This window comes from Eleginops maclovinus, chromosome 11, assembly GCF_036324505.1.
Source record: "Eleginops maclovinus isolate JMC-PN-2008 ecotype Puerto Natales chromosome 11, JC_Emac_rtc_rv5, whole genome shotgun sequence".
In the NCBI taxonomy this organism is placed as follows: domain Eukaryota; kingdom Metazoa; phylum Chordata; class Actinopteri; order Perciformes; family Eleginopidae; genus Eleginops; species Eleginops maclovinus.
Genome location: NC_086359.1, coordinates 8838733 through 8854877, shown reverse-complemented (window position 1 = coordinate 8854877; position 16145 = coordinate 8838733). Strand labels below are relative to the sequence as shown.

General features: G+C 41.8%; 1 protein-coding gene and 1 long non-coding RNA gene across 3 annotated transcripts; one reads left to right on the top strand and one right to left on the bottom strand.

Annotated features, from left to right (window-relative positions):
• The first annotated feature begins 1657 nt into the window (after nucleotides 1-1657).
• kcnj10a (potassium inwardly rectifying channel subfamily J member 10a) lies at nucleotides 1658-15284 on the top strand. Of its 2 annotated transcripts, XM_063895074.1 has the most exons (7): nucleotides 1658-2023; nucleotides 2408-3459; nucleotides 8010-8402; nucleotides 8924-9135; nucleotides 9490-9621; nucleotides 10466-10643; nucleotides 13379-15284. In XM_063895074.1, exons 3-7 carry the CDS (start codon nucleotides 8018-8020, stop codon nucleotides 13786-13788), a joined length of 1317 nt encoding a protein of 438 aa, XP_063751144.1. In that variant the 5' UTR covers nucleotides 1658-2023; nucleotides 2408-3459; nucleotides 8010-8017; the 3' UTR covers nucleotides 13789-15284. The 2 variants fall into 2 exon arrangements, with proteins under 2 accessions (XP_063751144.1, XP_063751145.1); XM_063895075.1 differs by lacking the exon at nucleotides 1658-2023 and having other exon boundaries at nucleotides 2240-3459.
• Nucleotides 6024-14006, bottom strand: LOC134872016 (uncharacterized). Its single transcript, XR_010166770.1, has 3 exons — nucleotides 13353-14006; nucleotides 7945-8371; nucleotides 6024-6283 (listed from the first exon to the last, which is right to left on the bottom strand). It is a non-coding gene; the product is annotated as an uncharacterized LOC134872016 (long non-coding RNA).
• Nucleotides 15285-16145: the final 861 nt, after the last annotated feature.

Below are 16145 nucleotides of genomic sequence, written 5' to 3'. Positions count from 1 at the left end.
GTGTGTGTGTGTGTGTGTGTGTGTGTGTGTGTGTGTGTGTGACAGATAACCACTAGATGGAGTAAGAGGCTACTCCTGAACATATCTACCATGCCTTTGTCAAATGTACTACATTAAAGTATGTATGACATGTCGTCATGCAGAAGCTTGAAGATGTCTTGTCAAATAGTTTTTAAAGTATCAGGTTGTTGTATTATGTTTCAGTAACCTGCAGTACTACTCTGCAAAGCTGGAAAGAATAACTTATCATGCGATTTTATAGTCATTAAAGTTAGTATTTGCTTGTGTTTTCTTCTTCCTGCCGTTCGGTGTGTTTTTCTATGCGGTGTTGGTATTCATCCGTGCCAATTTTCATACCATTTTTTTTTTACTGTAGATGCAGGGATAGATTTGTTTTCACTGAGAAAGAGACACGGAGGTGGTGAATGAAAGTGAAAAAAACTAAGGGGGAGGACAACATGGACCACATGTGATGGAAACACAAACCATATCATGGGCCAAGGAGACAGATCAACAAAGTGGGAGTGGAGTGGGTGGAGAAAAAGGAAAGATGGAGCTGAAAGAACGACCTTCCGACCGGTCCACATTACGCCATCATACGTGCTGCTTTCCCTCCTTCCTCCACACCTCCTCTTTGAATGTTACTCTTTGCTCCACAAAATCTTCTGTCCTCCTCCATCTTTAGCGTTGTTCCCTTCCTTCCTCCTTTTCATTGTGTCCTCTCTCTTTCCCTTCTTTCTCTTTCTTCTTCCTCCCCCTCCTCTCTTGCCTCCATCTCTGACCTCTGTGACACAGTTTTCCTTAAACTCTTGCCGGTCTGAAAACAGTGGAGCAACGTGTTGGCTTGTGTTGGCTTTGCAAGTTCACATTCTTTCACACATGCCTGAAGCGGGTTCATTTTGAGCCTTTTCACATCATTTTAAGCAACCATACCTTTTTCCCAAAAGACAGTTCGAAAACAACACACTTTTAAATTGTAAAATGAACGATGGCTGAATTAGGCTACATGTAGGTGCTTTGATTTTATGGAATAGATCAGGGTATTCGTCAGTGTTATTAGAAACACCTGTGCTTGTAAAGTAAAAATGTCTGCTATGAGAAAAGCTTATTGGGATTAGATTGGTTTAAAATGGGGACAAGGAGTTAGCTAGCGACTCTGCAATGTGCCACTGAAGCGAGTGTTGCTTTAGGCTAAATGCTAAAGTTAGCATGCTAACATGTGCATATGGTGATACTGATTTGCTGTTGCTCTTGTAGCCTGTTTGCTAGCTAAATAGCTAACATGTGCTAGCATTATACAAAGTGTGAAGCTGAGGATGGTGGTATTGTCACTTGTTTAGCAAGTAGCAAGTCTGTAGTATTAAACAACTTAAAAACAATATGTTGAAGAAACAAGTGGAGGAGAATATATTGGTGGACAACGGGGAAAACCATACAGCAAGGAAACAGTTATGTTCCTGTAAGTAAGACGAAACGGGTTAAATGCAGTTATTTGCAAAAGTGATATGTTGGTTTGACTGAGTAGGTTATTTGAGGTCATTATAGACCAAATAAGCACAGTAAATTCTTCCATTAAATCTCTCTGTTACAATCACAATCATCTTGATGTATTTCTTTTCATTCATCACCCTATTCACTAGCTCTCTCATTACTTCAGGTGAAGCTCCACACCAAGGATGACCCTGACCTAGAAAGACCCGAATCCTTACAAAATAGTCCACCAGAAGGTAAACACACTCATATAAACTGGGCCCCAAAGGATGCAGACCCCCATTGCTCCGGATAAGGGGAGCCCCAAACTCTGCAGGACAGGAGAGGGTGCTGAGGAGGAACAACACCGGCTGGCAGGTTGGAGGGGCCCCACAGATTGATGTGCGTGTGAATCCAGTCGCGCCCAATATTGCACAGTGCCGGGTTTATTGTGCAGTGCGTCCAGCTTTCTGATTCATGCGTCTGCGCCCCTCCTTGGGATTCTTATCTGGAAATACGGTAAATTTAACTCCGGTCAAAACAAAGTTAAAAGGTAAGCTTTGAATTGTGGTCTGACAGTTGCCCTTTTCACTTTCTATGGAGTAAAATAACTAAGGCCTCTTCTATAGAGACATACACTAACTCAATAAGCAGTTAGATCATATATTTTGGTGTATATATATACTAAGCTTTAAGTGAAGCAAACTGTAGCCTATAATCAAATTATCACTCATTAACACATTAAAATCAAACACAAAATTCAATGATATCCAACATATGTTTTCCCATTTTTATTGTACAATTGTTTGTCTTTTTATGTGGAAAGATCAATTATTCCAACTTCTGGTAACACAGAACCAAAATAAATATTGCACTCCCAATATTTGTGTGGCAGTCATACCAAACTTTAATAAATGTACTTTTTTCTTTCCAACAGAGATGCAAATTCCCCCACAGACCAGTGTTTACGTTTCTTTAGTGAATTAATTTGTCGTGGTCATCCCGTGCTGTCCGTTCACAGCAGGACCATGTGTTCTCGCCTATACACCACCGAGTCCCCTTCATTGCAGGCGGACATGGCACAGCCTCACAGAGATGCACCGACATTATCCATTCAACGCACGCTGGCCAACGCAAAACTGCAAAGAGCCAATGGGACAAGAGCTCTGTTCTTTCCCCCGTCTTTGATTTGTAAATACCTCTGTTTCAATGCAACAACTTCCAGGCTTGTATCTTATAACCATCAAACATTTACATGAGAAAGTTGACAAAGGCTGAAACAGCGGAGGAGGCCTCGCAACAAAGAGGCCCATTTATAGAGTACAGTCGGGGAGAGACACGGAGAGGGAGGGTAGGAGGAGAAGCTGGGAGGAGAGTTGAATTAATGAATTAAAAATGTCGTGAAACAGCCGCTGTCTGAATACTTTTGGGTTTATAGAGAGGCGTGCAGGGGGGTCCTGGAGGAGTGGACAGCGCAAGCTACTTTAACGTCTCTCTGTCCGGACACACTGGGCTCCCTCTCAGCTTCACATGCAGAAGGAACTGCAAACTGTGCTCATCTAGATTACATAATGACCCAGTAACAGGGAGCCAGAACCGGTACTGCCAGTACCAGTGTGCTGGGAGACACTGACTGACGGGTTGATCCTCACCCAGGCCTCTTCTCTGATTTCATGTGTCTTTCTAGGAGTTTTCCCATTTATTTATTTTTCAATATAGGATGACAACGACGGAGAGGGGACAGCAGAAGAAAACAAACAATGCGATGTCAAAGTGAGAGGTGATGTAAAACATGCTCGAGCTGTCAACAAGTGCGTGTCGTTCAAAACCGTGAAAGTTCTCGGCCTCTTTCAATCTTCCTCCTCCGGGACAGATTGAATTGTATGCTGTCTGTCTTTTTCACGTGTCTGTTGTACAGTGAAATTAAATACATCTTCATTTTCTGAAGCTGTCGTCCCAAGTGAACTTCTGGTACAAGCAAACAGAAAGGTAAGAGACAACACCTTTTAAAATCAGTCTTTCTTTTAGTTTGTTGCATTTCTTGTTCTTGTTCTTGTTCTTGTTCTTGTTCTTGTTCTTCTTCTTGTTCTTGTTCTTCTTCTTGTTCTTGTTCTTCTTCTTGTTCTTGTTCTTGTTCTTCTTGTTCTTGTTCTTGTTCTTGTTCTTCTTCTTGTTCTTCTTGTTCTTGTTGTTCTTGTTCTTGTTCTTGTTCTTGTTCTTGTTGTTGTTGTTGTTGTTGTTGTTGTTGTTGTTCTTCTTCTTCTTCTTCTTCTTCTTCTTCTTCTTCTTCTACTTCTTCATTACACTCCTTTTTAAGGCCAATGTCATGAAGTGTATTGAAATAAATGCAGTCTGTTTTAGTGGACTTATCTTATCTTTAATTCCCCGTTATGTTCTTTCCCTACAATTCCCTGTGACGTTCTTTGAACATCCTGGAATTTACCTGTTTTACACTTTACAGTTAAAGTACAAAGGTCTTTAATAGTTCTCGCATAAAGGTTGCAGGGTGGGGGATTAACAGGTGCAACCTACTGTGTTGTGTTAGGGATATTAATAGTAACAGAAAGAGGAAGTACCACTTTCAAATCTGTCATAATTGTCTAGGTTTACATCATCACATTAGCAGCGTTAAAAGCAGAAGGAGTGGTTTCAAAATATTTTTTAGTTAAAGATACTTTAGTTTCAACTGAAAAGTTTAGCTTACTAAAGTCTCAACATCCTGCACCTGTCTTGCATGCTTACCAATAATAAGGTAATATGCTTCATAGAGGTTACGTGTAAATATTAAGATGCAAAACAGAGGAAACACATTTCTAACTCCTGGAGCTTAAACATAGAAGTGGTATTACAGTACTCAAAGTAGCAGAACATGTTTGCAGCTTGTACAAAACATAGTTGATGGAACAGGTGTGACTGTGTTTTGACTCCAAGGTAACAGAGGTTCTTGGCTCGGAAACCAAAACAACTCGCATCTTTTCATTGAGAAATCTTCAGCAGCACCTCATCAGTAGTAGACCGGTCAGATTTACAGCAGAGAGACAGACGTTCGGCTACTACTGACTGAAGAAGATGGTAAAAGTTGGTCTTAAATTACCGGCAGCTGCTTTCCATTGTTTGATCAGGGTCGGTGTCGTAACTCCTCGGCTACTTATTCTGGGCCGAGGAAGTGGAGGCGAGTGATGTTAAGATTTAGTTGGAAGTTTGAAAAAGACTGCTGGACACATTGAGACAAATGTCAGATCACCATGGCGACTGGTCACATTTACTTCCTGTGGTTTAATTGAAAAAGAAGGTGAACTATCTGTCAACATGGAATACAAAGTCTATAGGGGCCGAGATACAAATACACTGAATGTAGATTAGCTAAGGTTACAGTGAGGGGGGGGGGACTATAACTTTGGTGACTATGTTGGTTGTGTTTAAACCTTTAAATGTAGTGATTTTCAGGTTTTACCTTACACTAAAGGCTGTCCAGTGTAAACTCTGGCTCTCAAATCATTTAGGATTATTTAGAAGATCATCTGTTTTAATCAGATAAGCCTATTTGTGATGAATGTGATGGCTGTCGGCTTTGAGAAATCCTTGTAGTAGGCTGTGTGAACCAATCAGAGCAGCAACTGTGCATACTATAGCAGTGTATCCTCCTGGTCAGTGGGCCACTGCAAGGCTCTGAACCTGTTTAGGTAACAAAAGTACTTGGTGAGGTTCAGGAAATATTGGCTGTAATAACTAAGAAAGTGATGCTACTTTCGGTCAGTAAAGAAGTTACAAAACAAAGTCAATCATAAGATCTTACGGTTAAGGTTTAAGTCAGAATAAGGTTTGGGTTAAAATAACTAAGAAAGTATTGATGTTACGTGACAAGTCAGTCCAACGTTGACCCCAACTCTACCTACAGGAACTTTAGTGTTTATATCACCTGTAGAACATGCACATGTATTACGTGGTTTTTATAGCATTCACAATAACGCCTGGAAGTAAAGAGACAAACTAGGGAATAGAACAAATTAAAAGAAGGTCAACACAAAGCGCCGCTGGAGAAGAGGCTATTACTTAATGACATTGTGTGAAATCATTCACTGGTTATATAAAGACACAATGACACAACGGCAGCTCATTTGTATTGCGGTGTGCAGCGCTCAGTTGGGCCCCAGTAGGTTTGTGGTTCCAACGTCTTGTGTTGGCTGAGTAGATGCCTTCTTGGCATGGCCTGTGTCGAGGCGGCTGTGGTGTGGACAGTGGTCACTGCCATTCAATCTGTGTTGTATTGAATCTTTTCAATGCAGTGTACTGGCTGCTAGGGGTTCTTTATGGCTGTGGACACTGGACAGGGGCACTGAGTGGAAGGGATTACTCTCTCCTCTGGAATACCAATGACCGCCTTTTGTCACCGATCTGTTTCCTCCACCTTCGCTCTACATACCCCTTCCTCTCGCTCCGTCACCATCCATTTCCCTCCCTCTTCCTCTTTCAACCCCTTTGTCACCTGATGCTCAATTCTCTCTCAATCCTACCCTCAAAAGCAATTATTCTCTCTCTTCTTCCCCCCCCCATCTCTGCCCCCTCACAATGTCAAGCACTGCATACTCACACACGATCAAACACAGTTGCAAACACACACACTTTAACCCTCCGTACCGCTCTCCTCTCCCCGTCTAACTTGCTCTCTCTTTCACTCACTCGCTCACCCAGTTGTATTTTTCAATGGTGGCTTTTGTCCCTTTCATCTCTTGGAAAACAAAGGATTCTTGTGCGCACAGGACTGAGGGAAGGAGAGGGATGGGGAGCCGGATGGAGAGGAAGAGATCCTGACCTTGAATGTAGAAAAAATCATTTTACAACAGAGGAAATCCATCAGTTTTACTGTCAGTGCAACTGATACCCTCCCTAAATATTTTTTTGGCATCACTGATAATGATATTACTTGCTTTGAACACTTGATAAAACTGGTGACTGTGAAGGATACAGGATAAGGGCTACACTCTACCTACAGGAAATGATGCATATATATAATACAACATCATTCTGTTTGCATGCCAAAAAGGGTCCAACATTTTTTTAACTACTACTTCACAGTTATATTTGTATTACAAGTTACTGTAATATTGTGTGTACAGTCTTGACCTGGCAAACCAAACATTCCTTTGAACAGTCAATGGTATTGTATTGTGTTGTAAGTGCTTAAGAAGTCTATACGTTCAATACACAAGTGTGTGTTTACTGTATGTGTAGGCAGGGACTCTGCAGGGTTCAGAGTTCAGCTGGAGATGGACACGGCCAATCACATGGTCCTTGTCTTGACCCCGCCTCCCTCCCTTCTCTCCCCCTCCACATTTTAGTATTCAGAGCACAGACATCAACACAGATCTCTATTCATTCACTCAGTGTGAGCCCCAGCATGGAGAGAGGAGAGAGAAGGGTCAGAAAGGACAGGAAAGGACAGAGCGTATCAGATTGTCGTGTTTCTTAGGCTTTTGTTTGTGTTGTTTTGTTTTGGGTTCGTTGTATTTGCTCCGGAAAGCAGAGGCAGTTTGAGACAAAAGGGCCATTTAGTAAACAGTGAGTGTGAGCGAGGGAGAAGGAAAGAAGGATGTGGATTAACTGCAGCCCAGATGGGAGTAAAACTGTTAAGTTTGTACAAGGAAAATCCTAGACAGTGACAATAAGTGTCCATGGCACCCAGGGGTGGGATGGGGGACTTCTCTTTCTAATATACTGCCAACACTTATATACTGATCCATCGCATCACATTACACCACCAGTGTTGGACAGGCATTCACTTGACAACAAGCACTACATTAGCCATTATGAACATAGCCATGTGCCCAAATGTTCATGGACACATCCCATTTCACTTACATCCAGTTGATCATTAAGATGCTGGATGCAGTTGAAGTCATTGCTCTGCGCAGACCGATAGTTTGTATCATTGTAGCACCGACATTTCCCTACACAATCAACTTTTTGTAAAGTTATCCAAAGCTGACAACCTCAACCTCAAAAGCTAGCTCATCACATCTGCTGCAAATTCTGCATAATTTAAGTCTCAACCAAGGGCAGAGTATAAAAAGCGCTTTCAGCAAAATAGAAGAGGGTGGTCCAGCAGAAGACCCAACTGTCCTTGATTGAAATCTAAGGACTTCTTTTTCTTAATCCTTTTAATGTTGGATAACACTCACTGGTTTCTCCTCATCTCAATTCAGTAACAGTCTTCCGCAAGTGACACGTGAATGAGCCTGCACTATCAAGCTTTTAATGTGAAAGAGCAGCTGTGTTTTCAGGCTGAAAGGGGGCTTTTATTTTGACAGGGCCAGCTGCCTCGATTGAAAGGATGAGGGGGGCTTGAAAGGACCACCGTGGATGGGCAGAACCCTGCTTATAATTTAATTTAGTCATTTTCTCATTTAAGTGGTTGTCAAATGTTCCATCTTTTCTTCTTTTTCACACTTCCTGCACCTTTTCATTTGGACTCACCTGCTGTTCACTTAATTTCACTGCTCATACAAGTGATGCCCTTTTCTGTGTCCTACTCCCTGTAGTGCCGGCCATGACCTCAGCCACTCCACCCTCCTCAGAAGGCTCCTCCCCTCAGAAAATATGCCACTCCCAGACACAGACTGACATCACCAAGCCCCTGCTGGGCTCCCCGACGGGGACCGGAGGTGCTGGTTCAGGTGGAGGAGCAACAGATGCTGGAGGGCCCAATGCTCTGCGAAGAAGGCGCCGCGTCCTCTCCAAAGACGGACGAAGCAATGTACGCATCGAGCACGTAAGCGGGCGTGGGGCGCTGTACCTTCGCGATCTCTGGACGACTTTCCTCGACATGCAATGGCGCTACAAGTTCTTCCTCTTCTCTGCCACCTTTGCTGGGACCTGGTTCGTGTTTGGAGTGCTTTGGTACCTGGTGGCAATGATACATGGAGATCTACTTGGTAAGGAGCAAGGAGGAAGGACAGTTTGAGTCAGAGGAAATTAAGTTTAATAACTCTGGAGATACCCATGGGTTTTCCACTTGGGCAACCGTGTGATTGACATTTATGGTGAACTGTCTTGAAGTGTGGTACCAATGCTCTTGTCATTCCCTAAAGACCAATCGTACTTGGGTGTTCACCTGACCCACAAATTGGTACTTCATGCAGGATACGAAATGATCAGCGACATTATCAGCTTCCCACAGATACATTACAGTCATAAACCTCTTTCTTGTTGTCCTTTTGACCACATCATCTTCAATAAAGAAAGGCTTTATCCGTGTACTCTCGCTTCATGTAAAAAAGACCTATGAATTTTTTTATAATTGAGTTAATATTGAAGAAAGGCACAGAGTCAAACAGTTGCAGAAAGAGCATGAGAAAGATCCGGCAAAACACAGAGAGAGGGAACAAAACGTTCCTTGATCGTTTGTTTACACCCCTAAACCCAAGATCTTGTGTACTTCCTCCCACCCCTCCAGAGTTTGACCCCCCGTCCAACCATACTCCATGTGTAATGGAGGTGAAGACCCTTACAGGAGCCTTCCTCTTCTCTCTGGAGTCTCAGACCACAATTGGCTACGGTTTCCGGTGCATCACCGAGGAGTGTCCTGGCGCCATTGTCCTGCTCATCTGTCAGCTGGTCATTACCATGGTGATGGAGATCTTCATCACCGGCACTTTCCTTGCCAAGGTATTCAAATGTAGCTTTTTAGGTTAATTTAACCCAAAAACATCTCGTAGGCTCTTCCTTTAAAGTTTATTTCTTGGCTAGTTTTTGAAACTCCTCTAATATTACTCTGATATGATAGTCCTTCCTTTACCCACGTTGTATCAGCACAGATATGCTTACAGAACATCATTGATTATTACCTCTTTAATCTTTTAAAAGTAAGGTTATCTCAACAGTTTACCCTGTAGTTAAAAGACGTATTAGATAAGTAGATGATTCCTGAAGGTTGTATGTGAAGCGTTTGTGTTATGAAGTAACAGGAATTATTAGAAATCAATTTGCTTTTTTTCCTTCTCTTTTTTCGTTATTTTGTAGGTTGCTCGCCCCAAGAAAAGGGGTGAGACAGTGAAGTTTAGTCAACACGCCGTTGTGTCAAATCACGAGGGACACCCCTGCCTTATGATCCGAGTGGCCAACATGCGCAAAAGCCTTCTGTTAGGATGCCAGGTATGCAAGTTGTCATGATCCTTGTTTCGTATCTGTCATGTCCTTGTGTTGTGTGTTTTATTTTGAAATGTTTTCCCCTCTTGTGTCATGTTAAGCTTCACTTCCTGTCTGCGTTTCCCTCCTGTGCCTGATTGCGTTATTGTGTTCACCTGTTGCCCCTGTGTTTCTCCTCCCCCTTCCAGCTGTCTCTCGTCTTGTGATTACCCATGTGTATTTAGTCCCTGTTTCCCTTTTGTCTGTGGTTCGGTCGTAGTCATTTCTTCCCTGATCTTGTCCATGTTACCTGCCTGTTCCTGTCCGTCCTTCATGTCTGGAGCTAAGTGTTTTTCATGTCCTGTGTTACCCTTGCTTCGTGATTTTGAATAAAGCTCGCTTTTTGTTTTTGACCCTTACCTGCTTCCCCTTGATTTACTGCACTTGGGTCCTGTTTCACCAGCCCTGACACAAGTTGCTTTTAAGTATCATAAGCAGTATGACTGAATCCTAAATGCAAACTGTTTTTGATGGATATGATGCTCTGCCTGTTGTGTATCTCTTTGTATGAGCTTTACCTCATGCCAAGATGGAAATGAACCCAGTGACACTGACAAACAATCTCAATTAAAAGCCCAGTGAAGGAAGAAGGAAGGAAAAGCACAGAAAGTATTTTACGAGACCCATTAGCTCTTGTATGTATAGCGCTTGCTTGGTAGTAGCTTTATAGTTTGACGATCAGTAATGGACTTGTCAGGTTCTGCCATGCCATGCAGTTGGCCGTTGCAGGTATTAAACATAGGGCCTTTTGGTTACAGGATGCCTTCTGCAAACTCTTGGCCACATTTACTGACTCCATCTTGGCTCCCAGGTGACGGGGAAGCTGCTTCAGACGTCACTGACCAAGGAGGGCGAGACGGTGCGGCTGGATCAGCGGAACGTGCCTTTCCAGGTGGACACGTCCAGTGACAGCCCCTTCCTCATCATCCCCCTGACTTACTACCACATCATCGATGATAACAGCCCCCTCAGGGCCTGGGCAGCCAAAGGTAAATTGTGGCTCTTATGTTAACTTTTTAACCCAACTTTTTCACAAACAAAGCGACCTACAATAACTGTAGTTTACTGTAAATTTGATAAGGCTTCAGAACTCTTTGTATGAGACTTACTATGTTGGATTTGGATCATGTGTTCTGTATCATTTCATGCCTTATGCAGAAAATACATAAAACAATTAACAACAATCAACCGAAAAAGGTGCAATATTTTCTATGACTTGGTCGATATCATAATTTGAAACCAACGCGAATAACTGTACGTACAATCCACATGTATATGTATGTAGGTGTATTGGTATTTACGGTCATGTGCTGCGTGCTTGGCTTCCTCTAACCGTCTAGAGTTGGGCCGGTTTGGCACTGGAGGAGAGGGTTTCTTTGGCTGGAATGTGTGTGAGAGAGATCGGCAGAGACACCCCTCATTAGAGCACAATGCTGTACAGTCCGGGGTGCTGACACGAAAACCTGCACAGATCCACTTACAGCAGCACAGACCTCTCAGCACTCGAAACCAGAAAGGAATCAGTAGTGGCGGACTCTGATCGTGGGGCTATTTACACTCAGACTACTCATTTACTGTAGACGGCTTTCCATGGCCTCACTTGACACACTTTCTGATATTATTATTATAATTTTCCAATTACTGTCCCTTGCTGTTTCCCTTTAACTTCAACTTTCCTTTTTTTTCAGTCATCATTTCCTCCCCTTCAACAGTTATTTTAATGTAGCCATATTAAAGGGATTATATTACAGTACCGATAATACTGTCTATAGCACCACAGTAATCCCTCTTCTAAGGGCCTACTCCAATGTTTCCAATGTTGCTTCCTCTGGATTGGTTACTTATAGCATTAATCCAGGAAGTAATGCCTTAAAAGTGCTTCTAACTAAAAGTTAATGCTAATGCCGTAACATTTTGGGACCATATTATGCTGCCTTTGACTTTCAGATTCAAGAACCAAATATGCTGTACTGTATGTATACAAAATAACACACACTTTAATCGTAGTGCCACTTTCAAGTAACAGATTGTAGATCTGTTACAGTGTGTGAGAATGAAGCAATTTATGTGTCAGCATTTACACCAAAAGACATAACCTCTGGCCCAGTGTGACCTGCGATACGCTCCATAATAATTATGTATAGGCTAGATCATGGATGGATGGTTGGATACAGTAGCTGTGTGTAATGGACATGTTTAAAAGTCTTCAGTTGTTGGACATACATTCATGATAGTACTCATGACTGAGCACACCTCTGTACGTAAAGGGTCTTTGAACAGAGCTTAAGAAGACCCTGCAGAGCTTGCTTTTTGCTATCCACATGTACTTAATTCAGGAGATTGGAACTGCTCTGTTAGAAACTGTCTCTTTGTGTAGCAGTATGTGAATCGGGTTTGGCAATATGTGACTTTGAGTCACTGAGTAAGAAGGGCATGACACAGTGGAGATGGTCTACAGGAGAGGCGTCAATGCTGTCCAAACCACTGAGCTAGAATACCGTACATTCCGCTCAACAATGTCATTTCTATACACTGGGCCAAGCTTTAAAATGAGTGAAAAGAGTGTGACTGTGGGAAACTACCTCGATGACTCAATCAAAGGCTTTTGTATTTCCTGTAGAACTGAGAAAAAGAAAACAAAACTTGATTGTGGTTGAAGAAAAAAAAAGGTTTGGTTGAGAAGGTGCCAAGGTTGCAAAAGACCAACCCTGGGAAGGTTAACATGCTGATGTTCAGCAGCTATAATGATCATTAAATTGCCTACAGTTTGCTTATTAGTATTATTCAAAGCACAGAGGCTTATTTCATAGTGTCTCACCTTACTTTAAACATTAGACAGGTACACCAACATCTCTAAATTGGAGAATACGAGTTCATGAATAGTACATTGGTTTGCTCTTGATTATCAGCTCTGTTTACAATTGTTATAGCTTTGAATTTGCTCTAAGTCTGATTTCGTGGCATCATACGCAGCAGTAGCATTCCTAGCCATGCTGCTCGGGAGATCACTACACAAATACAGATGGAACCCTTAGCTCCGCCCAAAATAGGCCAAAAAAGAGAGTCCCACAACCAAGTTTACCATAGTGAGTACAAGCGGTTGCGAAACGTTGTGTTTTTGCCCTGGTGGGAGCGGTACTGGGTCTGGGTTAGGGTAAGGACTGTTTAGACAGATGACAGAGTCTGCATTCTGAGTGAGGCCTGTTGATGCAGGTGTGTGTTGGCTTGAGTGCACATGTCTTCAAGTGTGTCCTTGGTGTTATGTTGATGAATGACAAGCACATTCTGCATTGTGTTGTGAGTGTCTCTGAAAGATATCTGTAACATTTATGATTGGAGTATATCCAACATGTGACAGCTTTTTACTCTCAGAAATGAGAAATGAGGACTGTGAAAAGAAAGTGTTTGTTTGTGATTTGTGTTGAAGCCGTGTGTTTTTTGAATCAGTGAGTAAATGAGAAAATTTCAGGACATAGCGGAGCACAAAAGGAGAGCCATTGACCCCCATTTGTTACTTGGTCGGGCAAGACTCAAAAGCAACTTACATGTTAACTATAACTACTTTAGAAGTTCATAATTCAGTGCGCAATGTTGTGTTTTGATCTTGTTATGCTGCCCCCTATTAGCAAGAAACAGTTGCAGTGCAATTCCTATTTGAACATGGCTTGATTTATACCGTTTTTAAGTTTGTTACTAACCCCCTGCGGTGTCCTCTGTTCTCCAGGTGGTGGCTGGACAGACCCCGACCTGGCTGACTTTGAGCTTCTAGTGATCTTGAGCGCCACGGTTGAGCCGACTTCCGCTACCTGCCAGGTTCGAACATCCTACCTTCCAGATGAGATCCTCTGGGGCTACGAGTTTCCCCCAGTCGTCTCCCTGTCTCCCTCAGGGAAATACGTGGCCGATTTCGCCTTTTTTGACAAAGTTGCCAAAACCAAAACCCCACCCCTCTTTAAACAGGCCTTGCCACCGAGCCCGCCCTCACAGGCGTCCCGTCGCCATGGCAGCAAGGAGGCAGGGACAGACCAGGAGAAAATGCGACTGGAAGAGAACTACAGGGGGGAAGAGAAGGGGCGAGAAAGGGGGCGCATACGAGATAGCAGCCCACTTAGTGTTCGTATTAGTAATGTCTGAAGAGACAAACGGGAAGTGGTAACAGGAGGTGGGTGTGAAACTGAGATCAACAACATTAACACAGGAAAAAGACAACAAGCTGCTCACACTGAGACATCAACACATCTCCTGCACCAAACTAACAGCCCACACATTCAAGAGGAAACACCTGCAACCACAACACACTGAAGATATATTCTGGTCTGCAAGAGAACAAGTTACAAAACCAGCATGTACAAATGTGCATCACAACATCAAGTCATCCACAGAGACATTTTCTACTATTCATTGTTACTTTTTGGAAAAGACTTGATATACTGGATGCTTCAACACTGCAGAATCCTTCATCTTACCAGGTCTTTTCTGTCTATAATGTAGCACTGTTGGTAGGTAGAAATAACTTAATGTGATTCCAATAGAAATAAATGTATGTTGTCTAGAAATGTGTTACTCTTACTTGAACCAAGAAGGAATTATAGAAGTAAAAAAAAAAAAGAAAAAGCTCATTTCTATTTCATCTGAAAACCAGGATTCAACAACGACCTGAAAAGAAGATTACATGATTTTCAGTTTAGTTTAACGTCTGATATGGATGTTAATCACTGGATCACAGTACTGTTCCCCCCCCTTTTTTGTATTAACAAAAATACCTGCTAAAGAGGGTGATATGTACTGGAACAATGTTATATTTTTGACAAACGATTTTTAAAGGAATGTATCATATTTGATGTACCCAATCGTTTCTAACAGCGTTACTTGTTGCACCTGAAAATACTGTGCTTTTTGATGAGAATGTCTTTTCTTGTTTATTGGGGTTAATATGTTTAGTAAAACTACTAAAAGCACTTTAACTTGAAAAAAAGTGGCAACGGAATAACTGAACTAACTGATACTTAATGCACTGTAACATACGATTAAATCTTGTGTTATGATTGGGGATTGTGAGATTGTGAGTATGTGTTTTCGGTTGTATGAACTTTTTTGTCTTCAATGTTTTGTACAGTATGAGTTGATGTACCTCTGTACAGTGTATAAAACTATTTTCATACATTCTAGAATTTGATACACAGTTCCACATTTCTTAACAACGCAGAAAGTAATTTCCGTAAAGTAATTTCCACACTACGCCCACATTTTTACTGCTGTCATTTTAGACAAGTTCATATATCTGCAGAAAAATTGCATTCTTCTCTTTTTGGTTTACATGGAAATGGCGATAGACTAAGTGACTTCTATTCTTAACTAATATATTATACAACTGATGATTTGTTTCCTCTTGGTAGACCTAAAGTGCCACTATTCAAATGTAAACATCTGCTGCTCCAGACAAGCACAATGGGAAATATTCAAAATCACTGAAAATATTTCAGTATCAATGTCTGGTGAGACTGGTTGTATTTGTTTATACTGTAAAGCCTTCTGACTGTACACTGTATATAGATCACTCACATTGGTCTAACTTTTTGAGAAAGCACTTTTGAAGTGTCTGTTTTAATAAATGTTTTATTTACAACATGTCTACGGTATGTGTGTGTGTGCTTTAAATGATTCCTGTTTGCAAAAGGATATTTTATGAAAGACAAAAGACCATCATTCAGCATCATCGCATCACCTTTTCGCACTGATGTTGATTCAATAAATGGAGGATTTATTAATGGAAGGGAGCTTCATTGGCAAGTGAAACAGAATTTGCTGAAAGTTGTATTCAACGCAAAACCATTAATCATTTTAAGTAATTTAACTTTGCCCCCTGCAAACAATTAATATACACACTGTAAGACAATACTTTTTTTTATTTACAACTAGTGCAGTAACTATGCTATAGAACATGGTCTCTCTGCAAAACAATCTTTCTCAAGTGTACAATTCTTTGAGCATGCTATTTTGATCCTGATGCAAACTGGTGGGGCTCAGAATTGTCCATTTCCATAAGTGATGGGACATGTCTTCAGTGTACATGACGCCTATGGTTCTTTATCATATTACTGAATATTTCTGTGAGCTAAAAAAGGAAACACAGAATGCACCTTTATTAGTGAGTTATAGGTGTGTTGAGAGCATCAGGTGAGGAAGAGGAACATGGAGGGCGGACTGACGTGCCTTAGAATCAACAACCAAGTGATGGAGAGAGGTAAACATGGCAGCAGCAGGATATTAAAACAATAAACATGGGTGTGTTCATCTGTAAATAGCCGAACAAGTGTAGCTATTAGGCGCTAAACTAGCAAGCGTATCGATAGCTAGCTAGCTGTGATGCTAATGATCGTCAGTTAGCGTTAGCAACGTTAAGCTAGCTTGTGTGGCTAATTGATAGGCTAAATTAGTGATGTCATTTTGGACCGTGACCCGAAAAGCCTTTGGGTGCCTTTTGAAGAAGA